At 44.9% G+C, this 16,946-nt stretch overlaps 1 protein-coding gene across 1 annotated transcript; it reads right to left on the reverse strand.

The window, feature by feature from the left end:
* Positions 1-10,875: 10,875 nt before the first annotated feature.
* Positions 10,876-15,372, reverse strand: LOC146049493 (olfactory receptor 5V1-like). The gene is made up of 2 exons (XM_083166039.1): positions 15,355-15,372; positions 10,876-11,835 (listed from the first exon to the last, which is right to left on the reverse strand). Exons 1-2 carry the CDS (start codon positions 15,370-15,372, stop codon positions 10,876-10,878), a joined length of 978 nt encoding a protein of 325 aa, XP_083022165.1.
* Positions 15,373-16,946: the final 1,574 nt, after the last annotated feature.

Here is a 16,946-nt window from a genome sequence, read left to right on the forward strand (position 1 = left end):
TCTGTATTATTGTTGCTGTTAGTCAGGGCCACTAACACGGGGGTGCTGTGGTTACAGCTGTCCCAAACCCTGCTTCTCTGAGGGCCCGGGCCACTCCTTCTAGAAATCAGTCCCCAGCCCCACAATTTCTAGCGGCAGCCCTGCTGTTATTGGCCACATGACCGCTTGCCCAGCCAGTGTGATGATGTCACCGCAAATGGGGACTAAAGGCAGGCAATGCCTTAAAGCACACAAGGAGATTGGTCAAGGGTGATTATTGAAAGTACTTATTTCACTTGTTATGCACTTCTTTGGTGAAAGGGAGGCTGTCCCCATGGGAAGGCACCCAGCAATAGGCTTTGAGCATTTACATTTTGAGGGATATTATTTAAGTATTTGTATAATACTAGAAATTTTGTATTTGTTTATTCATTTTATATCTACTGCTGCCTGGGACATCTGAATTTTCTTCAATTTATAAAATGTAATAGACGTAAATGGCAGAGATCTTTTTTTGACTCAGTAAAGAGATGAACAAACCCATCATGTTGGCATTGCCAATAGTGACAAACCATGTCCACAGTTAGTCCTAGGCAGCTTTAAACCTCCTCCCACACCTATATCCTGTCATCCATGCCCCTGGCTGTGCCTGATGTGTTTGTGCCTTCTTCCCTAACATGACCATAAGCCAGCAGCAGCAGTGCAGGTCCTGACTACACTTCTGCAGTGGGGACAGAACTGGAGCCTCCTCTCAAGCAGTGTGGGGACTAACTCTGCTCATCTCCAGCCTTCGACATCAGCAGCAGCTCTACCTGCTGCTGGAAGAGCTGCTGCTGGTGATGGAGGCTGGAGATGAGCAGATTCCTCCCTGAATGTCATCACTAGATCTATACTTTCCTTTTAGGGTGAGCTGGTGGTTAACATCCGGCACTGTTAGAGATTTGAGTTGCAATTCATAGGGTAGGATGTACCAACATCTTGCGATACATTCTGCCACACATCACACTGCAACTAATCACATATGTACTTAAACATGTGATTAGTATACAACGAGCAGCCTTTGTGATGTCTGCTGGTTCCTGGACTTCCAGGGGCTCAGCTTCTTAGTACGGAGGAAGGTATCTGATCTGATCCTTCTACAGCACCAATGCGAAAAGAAGCTGATGTTTGTACATCCTGCCCTGGTAGAGAGAAGCCACAGTGATCCAACAATAGATAGAATAAAAAGAGGTACTTGTGTATTTTGGCGGCGCCCATCGCATCGCATACCATAAGGCATACGATGGTATGCGATGCAACGCAATATCGTACAATGTCATTAAATTTTTATATTGTATGACATTGTACATGGCCATACAATGCCATACAATGCGATGCGACGCGATTAAACATTGTATAAGCACCCTAATGGGTGCTTACAATGTGAAATGCACCCCCACGCCCCCCCCACGCCCCCCCACTATAAACGTGAACCCGAAGCGTGGCGGTACGCGTCATCCAACCTTTTCATACCCCCACTATCCACGTCGGCGTGGAGTTGAGAATAGAAAGTGTGGCGAGTGCAGCGAGCCACCGAGCCCGAAGTGTGGCGAGCAGACGCGGATACCTGTGAAGCCCTCGAGGGGACTCCGATACCTGTGAAGGTATCCGCGTCCCCTCGCTGCGCTCGCCACACTTTCTATTCTCAACTCCACGCCGACGTGGATAGTGGGGGTATGAAAAGGTCGGAGGACACGTACCGCCGCCCCTCGCGGGCTCGCTGCGCTCGCCACGCTTTGGGTTCACGTTTATAGTGGGGGGGGGGGGGTGGCGTGGGGGTGCATTTCACATTGTATGCACCCATTAGGGTGCTTAAAAGCACCCTTTATGGTGCTTATACGATCTTTCATCGCATAGGGGGCAAAAATCGCGTCGCATCGCATGGCATGCCATGCGATGCGACGCGATGAAAACATCGCGTGATGCACATCGGGCGTGCCGCTATAATACACAAGTACCTAAAAAGATTATGGACAGGTTCATGAAGCGAGATGGGAGCTGGTAGAAGAAATTTAAGAGGAGACAGGGAGAGAAACAAGAGAGAGAGAGACGAGAGAGAGAGACGAGAGAGAGAGAGAGAGAGGCAGTCTATCGAAGGACAAACCAGGAGATGGTGGAAAGAGAGATTCCAGTTTTGTCCTTTTCCAAAATATTCTTATATTATTTATTAACAAACAAAGTGGATAACCCTTCACCAGCGCTAGTATAAAATATATAGATATACTTATAACTCTCCTTTTGGGCCTCACGGCTTGAAATAGATCCTCTGTCCTTTTTTTCCACCGTTCCACAATAAATTCAAACATATATGGAAAATTGAAAGGAGAGAGGAAAATGACATAGTATAATACCGTTTAATTTAACACATAAAAAAAATTCATAACATCTTTCATACAGATTTTTCCAGTTTTTTCATAGGCAGGATAAAGTGCAAAATGCAATAATACAAATCTTCCACAGGCAGATAAAGTGCAAAGAGTGTGTTTACCATATGTAGTTGTGTGGTGAACCGGAACAAAAAAGCCAGTAACCCCTTTACCTTGCACTCTGGGAGGATCGCCGTCTACTCTTCTTCTTGTCTTGATGGACGCAGGACAAGAACCAGACCAAGGAAATGGTGCAACAGAATTTATTTGGGATTAAATAGGATACTTGAGGTTGGGTAGCAGGCAGGGCTACCTAAGGCATAGATAGCACTGAAAGGGGTGCACCATTTGTAACACAGCAAGTTCACAGTATTAACACAAGGCACGTCTGGATAATGCAATCAAACAAAGTTATCACTTGGTAGAAACATACAATACTTGGCAATCACATTAAACTATACGCATTAGTTATGTGAAATTTAAAACAACACCTTAGTACTACTTTACTGTACATGATATTACGCTACTGGGTACCCAGTTCCTATGAACACCCACTGTCTCTAAGACAGACCTGTGAGTTCGTTGGAGGCCTCTGATAGTTCTGCACAATGTATAGCGAATTTGAAGCAACAATCCTTCACAGCGGTGGAGAGTCCAACGGGCTGGGGGCGAGATTCCGATTAAAAGGGATAAATGCAGGACTATCCTTTGACAAGAGCTGACAAAGTGATTGCCCTTTCTTGGTTGCACCACAAGATGGTGCTCTAGACCTACTGGTCTTCAAGGCTTGTGCTGTAGCTTGTTGCTCCGCAGCGCAGGGGCCGTTCTGGGAGGTACAAGGGAACACAATGGGACTCAGCAGTTCTAGTGGCAGTCTCTGGGCCCTATTGGGGAGACTACGAGGGCCAAGTCGAGAGTCTCTGTGACTGGCAATCAATGCCTGGTGGCTACTGTTAAGACTTCTGGCAAGAAGAGGGAGTGTGAGCCTCTATCTTCCTGGCCTGCTCAGGTCCTGAGAGATTGTCCCTGCTGGGGTCACTTCTGCTGGCAGGTGTGTGGCGTTAGGGCTCGTGTAGGGTCAGGGACAGTTGGGGGTGACCCAGGGTGGAGCTGCGGTGCAGCACTTACTATTTGCTGCGGCGCCTGCCATTGGCTGTACACTGCTGGGCTCACGTAGCGGCCTCCTCTCCCTAACTCCCAAGACCTGGGAGTAAGATGACTCTGTCTGCCTTGCTAGGCTGGCCTGTCACTCACAGCCGGCTGGAGGGGTGAACGCTGGTTCCTGCACTCTGCTGCTGGTCACTGGGGGTGAAGGGACTCCTCCGCTCAGTCTTCCCCTTGCTCACCACGCCGCTGCTCGCCAGGACTCTCTCTGCCGGGTCTCAATCAGCCTCTTCTGCCCGCAGCGTCTCTGCGCTCTCCGCTGTCACTCACCGCCGCTCCGTAGCTGCCGGCTTCTCTGCTGATGGACGTCAGCTGCTGCCGCACTTGGCCTCTCTCTTCATCTTCAGAGCCGCGCGCGTCCCGGCTCCTGGCTGTCAATCACCGCCCGACACTTGCATCGGCGGTCGCGGCTCTGGCTGGGCAATGTGCTGCTGCGCACCCAGCCTCTGTCTCAGTCGGCTCTCTCCCAGCACGTCCTCTGCTTACTCCTCACAACTGCTACACCCTGCGCACTTTCCTTGCTGTTCTGCGACCTCTCACCCTCCTTCCTTTCTAGCTTCGCGCCCTTTCTACACCAATCACCAGGCACCCTTTTCTCGGCTCTGTCCCAGCACCTTGGGTAAGTGCTGGGTCCTAGTGCCCTCCGTCCTTTTAAGTCCTGTGTAGAATACTGCTGCAGGGCGGTTGCCTAGCAACCCCCTGTGGTTTTGTGTAAGTAGGGCCACGCTGGCCACCAATGTGAATTCTGGGCAAGTAAGAGATACCCCCGATTCTGGGGTGTCACATGTCCCCCTGCTCGAATGATGCCAGTCCTCGGGCATCCACTTGCAAGGTTAGCAAAAGTCCTGGATAAAGTCCCGAACATAAATATAAGGTCCGTAATGTCCTTTCTTAATTGGGCCACGGACAACATCACATATTACATAAATCTTAATACTGTACACAAATTTACGTACATACAATCTACAAAGGATTTGCAGTTAAATATTTACATTCTATATCGGCTGGTAACACCCTTTTCATGTACCGCTCAGACCTACTAGCTGTCGAAGCGGTCCTTCAACTGCACCTTAGACCACAGCATGCGGTCTGCAATGAGCACGTGGGGTCCCTTTTCCACTCTTTCTGGACCTGTTGATGGCCTGTTGTATCATGCACACAAATTCTTCTCCTGTAATTGTCGTGTACTCCTGGTCTGTACCAGTTTTCTCTTCCATGGGGCGGGTTTCGGCCTTTTCAGCTGTGTTGGTGATTTCCGTAGTGACCTTTGGTTTAGGCGGTGGCACAGTTGCCTTTGGGCTTTCAAGTTTCAACGGCTCTATTTTCTTTGCCATGGTCATGTGAGCCACCACTTCGAGGCATCTCTTCCGTTCGGCAGTACTGGCACCTGTCTGCTGTAGAGCTGCGGTCTGGTCACCCGTATCTACCATTCTAGAGGGGTACCTGTGTTCGGTTCCTGACCTCACTTCTTTCAACTGGGCTTTGGCCTTCTCCGCTTCTTTTGGGGTCTCCACAGGGAAATTAGGTTGAGGCGGTGGCCTAATGGGTTCTGGTGATCGTGGCATCTGGTCAGGCCGGGGGTGGTTACGGATGGGCCGGTCAATCTCGCCACAAACATCCTGCGATCTTCTCCTCTTCAGGTGGTGCTGACCATATGGCCGGTGCATGAAGCGTCGATGTTGACTATGGATAGTTGCATATCTGTTGCCTCTTACTGCAGCGCCACCGGGGCCTGTTACGTTGGTTGCCTTGACACCTCTCCTCCCATTGGTCACTTCGAATTCAACCCGTTCTCCTTTTTCTAGGCTTCGGAAGTATTTGTTCCTGGGGGTCTTCTGGATACCGGTGTAGTGCACGTATACGGTCTTCTTGTTGTCTGCCCTTATGAAGCCATAGCCACGTGCCACACTGAACCACGATACCTGGCCAGTCACTCTTCTTGTTCTGACTCGTCGATCCTCCGTGTCACGTGGTCTTCTCGCCGTGGTCTGACTTTGCATGAGCTCTGGCGGACTGATCGATGGATCTTGTATGGAGCAGGGCCACCAGTTTTGTTTCTGCGGACCTTGTAGTGGGTCTCTTCCCGAGGGTCGGTCCTCCTCCTCGGGGCCTCCTCGTTTAAAGTATTCTGATGACAACTTCCTTCAATATGTCTGCTCTGTTGGCATCTTTGGCATATCGGCATACCTTCTTCATCGAACTGATCGATTGAGCCTCCTCCCGATTCTCTGGGCGTGCTCCAACGTGGTCGGCTTCCTCTCTCCCTTCGCGGGCGCCACTCATTATGTCTGGCTTCGCTCTGCTCCAGCCTTTGTCCCATTCTGGCGATGTTTAGGGCCAGTTCTGTGAGCTTGCTGTTAATGGCGGACAGTGGGTCTAGGCCTGCTGGCGATTGCGCCTCTTGAAGTACTGTTCTCTTCTTTACACTACCAGGTCCCTGGCGTCTGGCTTCACAGTGATCCTCAGTCTCTTCTTCTTCCGCCATAGCACCTTCTTCCGGCTCCTCATTCTGGACTTTTTCCAGCACTTGCAGTGCCGATTCCTTGAGTTCTTTAAATGTGCAGCCTTGTTCTTGCCGCTTTATCATTCGGAGTTGGGCGCGAGTGGTCTCTTCTCTTGCCCCTTCTACGAAGAGGTCTATCAGCATTTCATTTGCTAGTTGTACTTCTCTCGGGTCTGCGGCTTGTACTGCCTTCATGGCCTCATGTAATGCCAGTGCGAAATCACGCAGTGATTCTCCCTGTTTCTGCTTCCTGGCATATAACCTGCTCTTCAGCACTGGCACAGTTTTGGCATCGAAGATCTTTGCCAGTTTTTTCAATATCTTGTCCGCCGTCTCCTTGTCGCCTTCTGACCATGATTTGACTTCTCTCAGGGCGGACCCTCTCAGTTGCGCCAGCAATACTTCTTTGCTTTGCTGTTCGTTCAGTTGGTAAAGGGTGAACGTCGAATTCATGCGGTCCTTGAATGCCTTAAAAGTGCTTGTGCCTTTCGTCCGCGTATCTCCTGAGAATGTGAGGAGCCACGTGGCCCCGAAGTAGTAGGGCATCGTGATCTGTGCCGCCGCTGCCTTCGGCGGTTCTTTGTCTTCCGGTAGTGGTGGGAGACGTCTGCGGGGTGATGGTGTTGGAGTACCGGCTTCCGACATTTTCCGGTCCTGTTCGTGGACGCCAAAGTTAGATGTGGTGAACCGGAACAAAAAGGCCAGTAACCCCTTTACCTTGCACTCTGGGAGGATCGCCGTCTACTCTTCTTCTTGTCTTGATGGACGCAGGACAAGAACCAGACCAAGGAAATGGTGCAACAGAATTTATTTGGGATTAAATAGGATACTTGAGGTTGGGTAGCAGGCAGGGCTACCTAAGGCATAGATAGCACTGAAAGGGGTGCACCATTTGTAACACAGCAAGTTCACCGTATTAACACAAGGCACGTCTGGATAATGCAATCAAACAAAGTTATCACTTGGTAGAAACATACAATACTTGGCAATCACATTAAACTATACACATTAGTTATGTGCAATTTAAAACAACACCTTAGTACTACTTTACTGTACATGATATTACGCTACTGGGTACCCAGTTCCTATGAACACCCACTGTCTCTAAGACAGACCTGTGAGTTCGTTGGAGGCCTCTGATAGTTCTGCACAATGTATAGCGAATTTGAAGCAACAATCCTTCACAGCGGTGGAGAGTCCAACGTGCTGGGGGCGAGATTCCGATTAAAAGGGATAAATGCAGGACTATCCTTTGACAAGAGCTGACAAAGTGATTGCCCTTTCTTGGTTGCACCACAAGATGGTGCTCTAGACCTACTGGTCTTCAAGGCTTGTGCTGTAGCTTGTTGCTCCACAGCGCAGGGGCCGTTCTGGGAGGTACAAGGGAACACAATGGGACTCAGCAGTTCTAGTGGCAGTCTCTGGGCCCTATTGGGGAGACTACGAGGGCCAAGTCGAGAGTCTCTGTGACTGGCAATCAATGCCTGGTGGCTACTGTTAAGACTTCTGGCAAGAAGAGGGAGTGTGAGCCTCTATCTTCCTGGCCTGCTCAGGTCCTGAGAGATTGTCCCTGCTGGGGTCACTTCTGCTGGCAGGTGTGTGGCGTTAGGGCTCGTGTAGGGTCAGGGACAGTTGGGGGTGACCCAGGGTGGAGCTGCGGTGCAGCACTTACTATTTGCTGCGGCGCCTGCCGTTGGCTGTACACTGCTGGGCTCACGTAGCGGCCTCCTCTCCCTAACTCCCAAGACCTGGGAGTAAGATGACTCTGTCTGCCTTGCTAGGCTGGCCTGTCACTCACAGCCGGCTGGAGGGGTGAACGCTGTCTGCTGCTGGTCACTGGGGGTGAAGGGACTCCTCCGCTCAGTCTTCCCCTTGCTCACCACGCCGCTGCTCGCCAGGACTCTCTCTGCCGGGTCTCAATCAGCCTCTTCTGCCCGCAGCGTCTCTGCGCTCTCCGCTGTCACTCACCGCCGCTCCGTAGCTGCCGGCTTCTCTGCTGATGGACGTCAGCTGCTGCCGCACTTGGCCTCTCTCTTCATCTTCAGAGCCGCGCGCGTCCCGGCTCCTGGCTGTCAATCACCGCCCGACACTTGCATCGGCAGTCGCGGCTCTGGCTGGGCAATGTGCTGCTGCGCACCCAGCCTCTGTCTCAGTCGGCTCTCTCCCAGCACGTCCTCTGCTTACTCCTCACAACTGCTACACCCTGCGCACTTTCCTTGCTGTTCTGCGACCTCTCACCCTCCTTCCTTTCTAGCTTCGCGCCCTTTCTACACCAATCACCAGGCACCCTTTTCTCGGCTCTGTCCCAGCACCTTGGGTAAGTGCTGGGTCCTAGTGCCCTCCGTCCTTTTAAGTCCTGTGTAGAATACTGCTGCAGGGCGGTTGCCTAGCAACCCCCTGTGGTTTTGTGTAAGTAGGGCCACGCTGGCCACCAATGTGAATGCTGGGCAAGTAAGAGATACCCCCAATTCTGGGGTGTCACAGTTGAACAGCTAAAGTGAAACAGTTCAAAAAGGGCTTGGGTAGGTGGTGTATACCAGACTGCTTCCCGGGCAGGCTTGCTGGAATCCCAATCCTCATACGGTAAGAGCGTCCTTCTGCACTTCCTTATCCTGTCAGTCACGAATGCGTTTCGACCTTTGACCTCAGGTCTTTATCTTGATTTGCTATTCAGACCACCCTTCACCAACCTAGCATCCATCACTATCGGGCCTAAAAAACATCACTTGAGACACGAAACAAACCTGTCACTCTAATGCAAAATAATAAAACCACCTGTGTTTGCGCCGACTATGTGATTATATACATCAAATATACATACTGTACGTACAATTCCAGACTCCAAATCTGACAGTAGCCAATATGGTCACAATATGGGTCTGACCATATTGGCTATACTTGGAGCTGCCACCACTACCACAGAGAACCTACTGGTGAGCCTTTTTGTGAGGGTTTGTTAAATTCCATCTCTCTATATAGTCGGCGCAACCATAGGTGGTTTTATTCTTTTGCATTTGTGTATCCAGTTAAAGTGTTTGGCGACACGTCTTATACTGCCCCCACAGTTGCTGCCCACGGCGCAATGTTTTCTGTTAAACCTGTCACTCTGGAATCCACCTATAGTTACCCAGATCACCCCTAATGGGCCTAGCACTCACCACTTGCAACTTAGAACACAGCCGAGCCAACTATGCACATAATCCGGCACCACTTACATCATCAGCTGTCAGCATCAGCATTCCCGCGGCCAGCGTAGTCAGCGTAGATAGTGTAGTCAGCGTCCCTGTCAGCATCAGCATTGTTTTCCCGTAGTCAGCATAGTCAGTGCGTAGTCAGCATAGTCAGCTTATGTCTTCGACTGTGTGTATGTTCACACCTAACCGGAGTTAGCGTAGTCAGTCAGCGTTGTGTCATGGCTTATTACATTTTGTGAGAACCATTGAGCAATTTCAACCTGCCTGACATTACAGGTGTGAATGTGTTTCTGAAACACCCCCACTATCCACATCAGCCTGAAGCGTGAGGAGAGGATGCGTTAAGCATCCTCCCAACCTGTTCATACCCCCACTATCCACGTCGGCATGGAGTTTATTTTATAAAGTGCGGCGAGCGCAGGGAGCCACTGAGCCCCGCGAGGGGATGTGTAAAATGAGCCCAAAGCATGGAAAGTATTCCGCGTCCCCTCAGGCTCAGTGACTTGCTGCATTTGTGCACGAGACGCACGTGTTACCGAATCCTGAACCCTGACCGTCTCCCTGAAGCGGGTTGCCATACCTTGCCGCACAAATTACTGGGACGCACAATAGTATAAGACGCTCATGCGTCTCATGCAGATGGAGCGCCTCTCTGCCGGCGCCCGCATGATCGCCTCTCCACCGGCGTCCGCTAGCGCAGGGGATCTGGCGGTTACCAGCGCTGTGTGAGAGGCGCTCACTAGGCTTGCCAGGGACAGAGCTGCAGCTCGCAGGGACAGTAAGGTGACTACGCTGCCTGACAGGGACACTACGCTCACTATGCAAGGCTGCTGCGGGGACTCTACGCCGACTATGCTAGGCTGCCGTTGCGCTACGCTGAGAGCGTAGCATAAAGTGCCGCAGTGAAACTGCACAAGTACCCATAATCCTTCTATTTTATTTTACATAAATTAATCAAAAATTAAATTACAAAATTATCATAACATTTTAAAATGACAGTTGGGAATTGATTGGCTGGTGTGTTATCTCCGTCCACTGTTTCTCTACGTTTACTCCAATTTATCTCTTCAGCAGACTTAATAGATCTGCCCTATTGTGAGCTATCAATATCAATGGTAGTCATTTACAAATAAGAATATTCTGAAAAATTACTTTGATTAAATATATTATTTTGAAGATAAGAACTCAAATGGAACAATGGATGTTTTTATTGAACATGGTACAGATTTTAAGATTTAATTTGAATTAAACTTGTATTAGTTTAAATATTTGAAGTGAAGCCACTTTGCAATATATTCAGACTATGTTGATAAGCAAACATCCAGGATTCTGACTGCCAGAACAGTCAGACTCTTGGGCCGTTTTCAACTGATCCAACTGTAACTCGACAGTAGGAATTCAATGTTCTGAGTGTCGGAAGATTTGTGCATTAGCGAATACAGCTGTGGATTGACAAAAAACAACCGTGAATTCGCCAATCCACAGCCGTTTCCAACTAAACAGATCCGACTTTAAAAACTGTCAGATCTGACAACCTTCAATGCTGTCGTTAATGACAGCTTTGAATAGACGAGTGCAGAAAGATTGAATATCCCCCATATTCTTAAAAAGAGCATACAGCAAAACTTGGTTAGTTGGGATATGAGTCAAGGACACGTTTCAATAATCTTGTTTTTCTTACTGCTGACTTCACATCCTTGTTCCTCAAAGTATAAATAAATGGGTTCAACAGAGGAGTTATAACGGTGTACATAAGTGCCAGGAATTTATCATATTGGCTGCCATCAGGCCTGACGTATACAATGCTGGCTGTCCCATAATACATGCTGGCTACAATAAGATGGGAGGAGCATGTGGAGAAGGCTTTTTGCTTGCCTTCAGAACTCTTAATTTTGAAGATTGTGTTGATGATGTGAATGTAAAAAACTATAATAACAATGAATGGGATAACTGTAGCAAGGACAGCTGCTAAGAGTGTGGCCACTCTACTGACGAAGGGATTGGAACATGCCAGTTTTTGCAATGGAGCCAAATCACAGACAAAATGGTCAAGCTTGTTTGGTCCGCAGAATTTCAAACGAGCTGTGGAAATGGCAGTCATAGCAGAGATGGAAAAACCAACAATCCAAGGAGCTACAGCTAGCTCAATATAAATGACCCTTCTCATAATAGTTGAATAGTGCAAAGGATTATTAATTGCTAAGTGTCGATCGAAGGACATGACGGCCAAGAGATAACATTCTGTAATTCCTAAACCATTGAAGGCATACATCTGTATGAAACATCCAATCAGTGATATTTTCTTGTTCCCTGAAATTAAGTTAGCGAGAAGATTGGGAATGGTATCTGACACAAACATGATTTCCAAAACTGCAAAGGTACATATAAAATAATACATTGGAGTATGTAGCAATGGTGAAGCGATGACCATAACAATGATGAAAATGTTTCCGGCAACACAGACTATGTATGCCACCAAAATGGCAGCAAAAAGTAGAATCTGCAAGCGCTGCAAGCTAGAAAAAGCAATTAAGATAAATTCCGTCACAATGGTTTCATTCACGTCTTCCTTTGTGTTAGAAAGGGAGTCCTTCAAGGGAAATATTAGAAGTTATTATTAATTCATTTTTGTATAATTATATTTAAAAAAAAGGTGACACCAGTTAGTTTTAAAGTAACACACACACACACACACACACACACACACACATATATACTGTATACGCTTCTATGATAATTTTATTATCTGTTATTGTAAATGCGGCCTGATTTTTTAGCTGTCTCCAATATTTGACAATTTCATGTTTTGCCATTAAAAGCATTGGACTTTTAAATTTTGAGCTTAAACATGCAGTAACGTGTGTACACAGGCTTCGATTTGCTTTAGATTCGATGTTCATTTCGATTTTCCATTATATTTGACATTAAATTCTTCCATTCAATTTGGCATTAGATCTGTACTTTTGCATTCAATTTGATATCGATATGATCTAATTACTAGATTGTATTTGATATATTCTTATATACAAATATAGCAGCGCTTGTCTACAATGAAAACACACTACACAATAATAATACTAATACTAATAATGTTTTATATATAAATTGTTTAAAACATATACATAAGCAGTACAATGACAATATTGGAATACTATTAAAAACTCAATGATAAGATCACTCTCAGGATTGGATAAGATCGTGGATGTTAATTTCTCTGTGGAGAATAGAATGAGGTAAGTGCACATTACCAAGGGGACTGGAAAGCAAATCGTTGTTTTTGGATGGTAGAAGAATGGAGTAACACAGGTCCTCTCTATTTGTACGGTATACTGAGTCGATGCCGCTGGAGGAATCTGTGTAGGGATCAAAGTGTTTTGAGACCCCAACTTGGCCCAATGTGACCTCACTGATGACGTGATGTCCCCCAAAAAGCCACTGGAGGATGTGAGGTGGGGAGATATGGGCAAACAGTGGGAAGGTCCTCTTTAGATGGTATTGGTGGAGAATTTAACCTAAAAGCTCTCACTCTGGGGCATCCAAGTGGTAGAGACTGAAGGAGAACCACTATATAATGGTGTTTGAGACCCCAACTTGGCCCAATTTGGCCTCACTGATGATGTGGTGTCCCCCAAGGGTCACTGGGGGGAGTAAGGTGGGGCAATATGGGAAAACACTGAAAAGTCCTCTGTAGATGGTATTTGGTGGAAAATTTCACCTAGAGGCTCTAACCTGAGGACATCCAAATGGTATACATGGATATCATTTTTTTTTTTTTGACAGATTCTGATTGGTTGTTTTGGGCAACATCACCAGTTTTTATTTTTAGAATCTTTAGTACATTTACCCCATAATCTGAAATTGTTAAGCCCCATAGCAAAATCTAAAGTAATAAGAAAAGTGGGAGCTTCTGCATTTAACGGTAAGAATTGCTAGGTTCCTGAGACTGTTGCCTCAATAGGGTGAAGTGCTCTGTTTCTGATATTTAGAAGCTAAAAAAAATCAACCAAGCTACTGTATTATAAAGTATATGCTGCAGAAAATCAGTGCTGAAATAGTTAAACTGTTAAAATTCTAATAGTGGCAGTAACACACAAAAAAAGAAAAATAACCTAAAAAAGACAAATTGACAAGATTAAATAAAGCACAAATCTAATTTCTAAGACCAGCTAAATCTGCAGCGGTATTATGTATTTTTTAAAATATATATGTTTATGTGTGCCAATTTACTCCAGTTTTCATAATGGGCACAAACATTTGAAAGTCTTTACATATTTTTAATGTAAAACATAAAGTGATGCAGTGGGAAGAACTTTTTGAATTGTGTTTTTCAATAACACCAAAAGATTCAATAACCACATGTTAAATGCAAATATGTTAAATGCACATATTTAATGAAGGATATTTTGTGAAGGCAAACTTAAGTTAGACATTTGTTAAATATTAGATACAGGTTGAGTATCCAAAATGCTCGGGACCAGGAGAAGTTTGGATAATGGATTATTCCGTATTTCGGAATATTTTAATATTTCAATTATGTATTTTGAAGTATCTTGCATTTATGCTGTATAAACACATCAAACACATGAAATACACACAAATATATTTTATTTGTTCAAAAAACAAGGTTTCAAAACATGAAACAAAATTTGTGTACTATCTCAGACACTGACTTTGAATGCCAAGCAATCATTTTCTTGCACTTATATAGTGCCAGTTACATATCATATCCCCAGTAGTGCTGTTACAGATGTCCCCAGTAAGTTTTTAGCAAAAAAAAAATTATTACATCCCTAGACAAATTTTTTTTTTCCAATTTCAATTTTTTTTTATATTCTGCACAGAAAGAGGGGAAACTACAATTGTGTTTGTTGTGTTTTAATATATGATTTAAGATTTACCATGCATTAAAATCAAAGAATCTAAATAACATAATTCTCAGAATGTACTCAATCTGATTCAAGTAAATAATTTTCTTTGGATTTTTTTGTGACATTTGTATATTATGCAATACAATTGTTTATATTTTACATTAAGGACTGAGACATGCAGATTAATACTATATTGAAATACATGCTGGTAATACCTATAGTTTGTTAAGCTCTAACTCAGGGGTGGCGAACCTCAGGCCCTGGGGCCATGTGCGGCCCCCGTAGCTGGTCTGAGTGGAGTACATGGGAATTCTCGCGAGAGGTCGGTAGTTCCACTTAATCAGCAGCATCCGGAGACTGTCAGTCCTGTTCAGCGGCAGCTGCTGAAGGGTGAGACGGCTGCAGCACGACAATTTGTAATTTTTACATATGGCCCCCGAATGATTTTTTCCCCATACAAACAGCCCTTGGCACAAAAAAGATTCCCCACCCCTGCTCTAACTCATGGAAAAGATTAAAAATACAATGTGCCTTCAGGATTGATTCTGAGAAAAAAACTAATTACTTTACATACAGAACAAGTCATATTGAAATACAGATGCTGCAAATACATTGATTGATTAAAAATTTTTTTTTCAATATAGCAATAATGTAATGCAAAACTCACCAATGCACTGGAGATTAGCTAAAAATTGGTGAAGAAATTTGAAATATAAACACACAAAAAATGTACTAGCTGCAACTCCCTGAAGGTATAAGCCTACCTCCCAACATGACCCATTCCAGGAGAGACAAAATGCTCTGTTCCTGGAAGTTTCTCTTAATGTAGGATTCATATTACTTGTGTTGAACTAGATTATTGATAAGTTCAGAGGACAGATTTTATTGATGACATCTTCATCTTTAGAGATGAAAAGTTGGCAAAAGTTATAATGCAGTGGATCTCAAACTCGTTTCTCAGGATCCCCATCATCTCACATTTTCGAGGTTACCCAGCAAATGTACATAAGAATTTATTACTCACAGACACATTTTAAAACATTCACAGTTTCAGCTAAATATTTCACTTGTGATTCTGTGAGGAGTCATGCAAAACATGTACTGTATGGGGTCCTGAGGACCAAGTTTGAGAACCTGTGTTAAAAAGACATTTCATTCTGAATGTACTTTTACATCCTTTAATAGAAAAAAAAACCTTAAAACCAGAACAAAATGATTGATATCATTGCAAAAACACTTACTTGAGAAATGCCACCCATACTGTATTTTTAAATTGAACTGTTCAATAAAAGTAATATTTGTGTTTCTTGAATATCGGCAGCAAGAGTCTTGAACAAGACGCATATGTGTGTAATGTTCATCCATTTATAGTTTAAGCCATACAGAGAAGGTACCTGTAGATTTGTGACTCTACATAGGGAATACGTCTCCTTTGGCACACAGCTATCTTTTGTGCATACTGTTAATGGGACACCTGAGAGTAAAAAATAAAAAAGGTCCACCATGAATAAGAAGAAAACACATTTTAAAGTTTAGTTTTTGTAGTTAAAATCTTGTGCTCCTTTTCTCTGAGATTAGATAAAGCTAAATACTATATATGTTTTAGTGGATAATGATATTTATTGAATTATGTTCATTTCAGTATTGCGCTCCAGAAAACATGAGTTATGTCCACACTGGGTGCTCCCATATTAGTGACACCCCATATTATGATAAGAAGTCCAGTCACAAAAATATTTATAAAATATTTAAATAATCAAGTGGACTGCTAACTAATATCAGGGGACTCATCTCTTTTTAAGGAAATTAGTTCACAATCTTTCACAAATCATCCTGGAGTCACCAAATCTGGGTTTTCATCTATTTTTCCTCCTGCTATAACTAGCATATATATATTTTTAGAGGGTTGACCGGTACTGTAGTGGAGGCAGCTGATCTAGACACCCCGCTCCTAAAAGGTTCAAATGTGATCATCCTGGGTGAAGTTTCAGTTTCAACCAAAGAAAGAGCATCAGCATAGGGAAAACAGGGCCATCTTAACCATGGGCTTACTGGGCAGCTGCCTTAGGGTCCAAAATTCTAGGGGCCTTTGAGTAGGGGTTTGCTGGAGCCTCCGGAGTTGCTTGTGAGGCTGGTAGAGATTGCTCCCTGGCTGCTTTGGTTGAGAATTACAAAAAAATCAGAGCTGCTGGGAAACATTCTCTACCGAACAAACAAAAAATAGAAAGTACCAAGGCGCAATAAAGAAGTCCGTGCTGCCTCAAAGTTGATGGAGGGTCACTGGAAACACCTCCTTTGAAGAATACTGTGCTTTTGGAAAACAACAATGATGGCGCTTGACTCCAGTTGTAGGGTGATGATCATTCAATTTTTGATGTGATAGGTATAAAATAAAGATACAAAGAAAATGGGTGTCAGGTGATTATCAAATTATACCACATCAATGAGATGGATAGAAGTGGTGACTAGAGTCGTACCGAACTCACAAGGTTAGTTGGGAGACCCCGTGTATCAAGGTTTCTTTTCTATGGATCACCATCCGTGCAGAGGTAATATAGATGGGGAGTATGCTGCGTACCGTACTCACTAGTAAGTGGATCTTTATACTCTCGTAGCGGTTTCTTTTCCCCTCAGACCATAGATTTAGGCTCCATACATGACCATAGACGTGTTATAATGATGTAAGAAAGGAAAAATGATATATGTAATTCAAGACCTTATTGAGTAAATAATTACATAGAGGTATTTTAGGGGTCTTTGTGCGTACCAAACTCACACAAAAATTAGTGGTTACGTGCTTGTAAAGGTATCTTTTAAAAGGGCATCACCATTT

This window comes from Crinia signifera, chromosome 12, assembly GCF_055691185.1.
Source record: "Crinia signifera chromosome 12, ASM5569118v1, whole genome shotgun sequence".
Taxonomy (NCBI): Eukaryota; Metazoa; Chordata; class Amphibia; order Anura; family Myobatrachidae; genus Crinia; species Crinia signifera.